Source organism: Saprolegnia parasitica (genome assembly GCF_000151545.1).
Source record: "Saprolegnia parasitica CBS 223.65 unplaced genomic scaffold supercont2.128, whole genome shotgun sequence".
Lineage (NCBI taxonomy): Eukaryota > Oomycota > Saprolegniomycetes > Saprolegniales > Saprolegniaceae > Saprolegnia > Saprolegnia parasitica.
The window spans coordinates 74,852-76,045 of record NW_012156522.1 but is presented as its reverse complement, the minus strand read 5'-3'; the positions used below and the strand labels follow the sequence as shown (position 1 = coordinate 76,045).

General features: G+C 62.6%; 1 protein-coding gene across 1 annotated transcript in view; it reads left to right on the top strand.

Moving 5' to 3' along the window:
- SPRG_21422 (hypothetical protein) overlaps window positions 1–1,194 on the top strand; it is a gene marked incomplete at both ends in the record, with an annotated part of 2,755 nt that overhangs the window by 1,159 nt on the left and 402 nt on the right. The window contains 3 exons of the mRNA XM_012353608.1: window positions 88–334; window positions 400–945; window positions 991–1,187. Of these exons, the coding sequence (XP_012208998.1) occupies window positions 88–334; window positions 400–945; window positions 991–1,187 (990 nt within the window). The remainder of the gene's footprint in view (window positions 1–87; window positions 335–399; window positions 946–990; window positions 1,188–1,194) is intronic.

Below are 1,194 nucleotides of genomic sequence, written 5' to 3'. Positions count from 1 at the left end.
CCAACTACCGCGGCACCGTACGTGGATGCCATTTGACGCTTGCATCGTCAATACAACGGAACGATACTCGTAGGGTCTCGTGCTGAGTGCGGAGAAAGGCCTTGTCGTCGTCGACCGCAACACGGTCTCGGACCGCCTCGGCGATGTCATGGTGACGTTCGCCAACACGCTCGTCGTCCCCGGCAAGGTCCGCTTCGTGCATCCGGTGCACAACTTCGCGATCGTCCAGTACAACCCGAGCCTCATTGGAGACACGCCCGTGCAGTCGGCGACGGTCTCGCGCACGCCGCTGCAGCCGTCCGACCCGGTCTGGCTCGTCGGGCTCATGAGCGGCGTACGTTGTGCATTCTTCTGATCGATTGAATCGTTGAAACGTTGATACACACACGCACTGTGTAGATTGGCCGGAGCTCGTGGTCGGAGCTTGTGTCGCGCGAGACCCTTGTCTCGAGTGTCAAGTGGATTGCATTGCCGATGCCCAACCCGCCACGGTACCAAGAGCACAACCTCGAGATGGTCGCGCTCCAAGACGTTGTCAACACGGAAGGCGGCGCGGTGTGCACGCCGTCGGGCGCCGTCGCCGCGTTCTGGGCGTCGTTTTCGTTTCAGCAGCAGCGCGGGCCGACCAAAGTCGAGTCGCAGTTCACGCGGGGCATTCCCATGGACATCATCCTCGACAGCGTCGAGCCGCTCTTGCACGGCGAAGCGTCGCCCAAGCTCTTTGACCTCGGCGTGGATTTCGAGCACATTAGCCTCGCCAAAGGCCGCGAACTCGGCATGGACGAAGCGACGGCGAAAGCACTCGAGGCACACGCGCCCGCGCGCCGCACGATCTTATCGGTGGGCCGGCGCTGGGGCGGCACCGACGCCTCGGCCGTATTGCGCAATGGTGATGTGCTTGTCGCGATCGATGACCGCGTCGTCACGTCGTTCCGCGAAGTCGAGGTCCAACGAGCGTACTCGTACGACGCGTTACTGACAAGATCGTAGATCGCAACCCAGAAGGAGTCGGTGCGAGCCACGATCGTGCGCCAGGGCACGCGCATGGACGTGACACTCAAGACGGTGCACCTCGAGAGCTGGGAAGTCGATCGCATCGTATTTTGGCAAGGCCTCCTCCTCCAAGTCCCGCCGCTCTCGGTCGCGTCGCAGCGCGAAATCTCGTCCCGTGACGGCGTCTATGTTTCGTGCCGG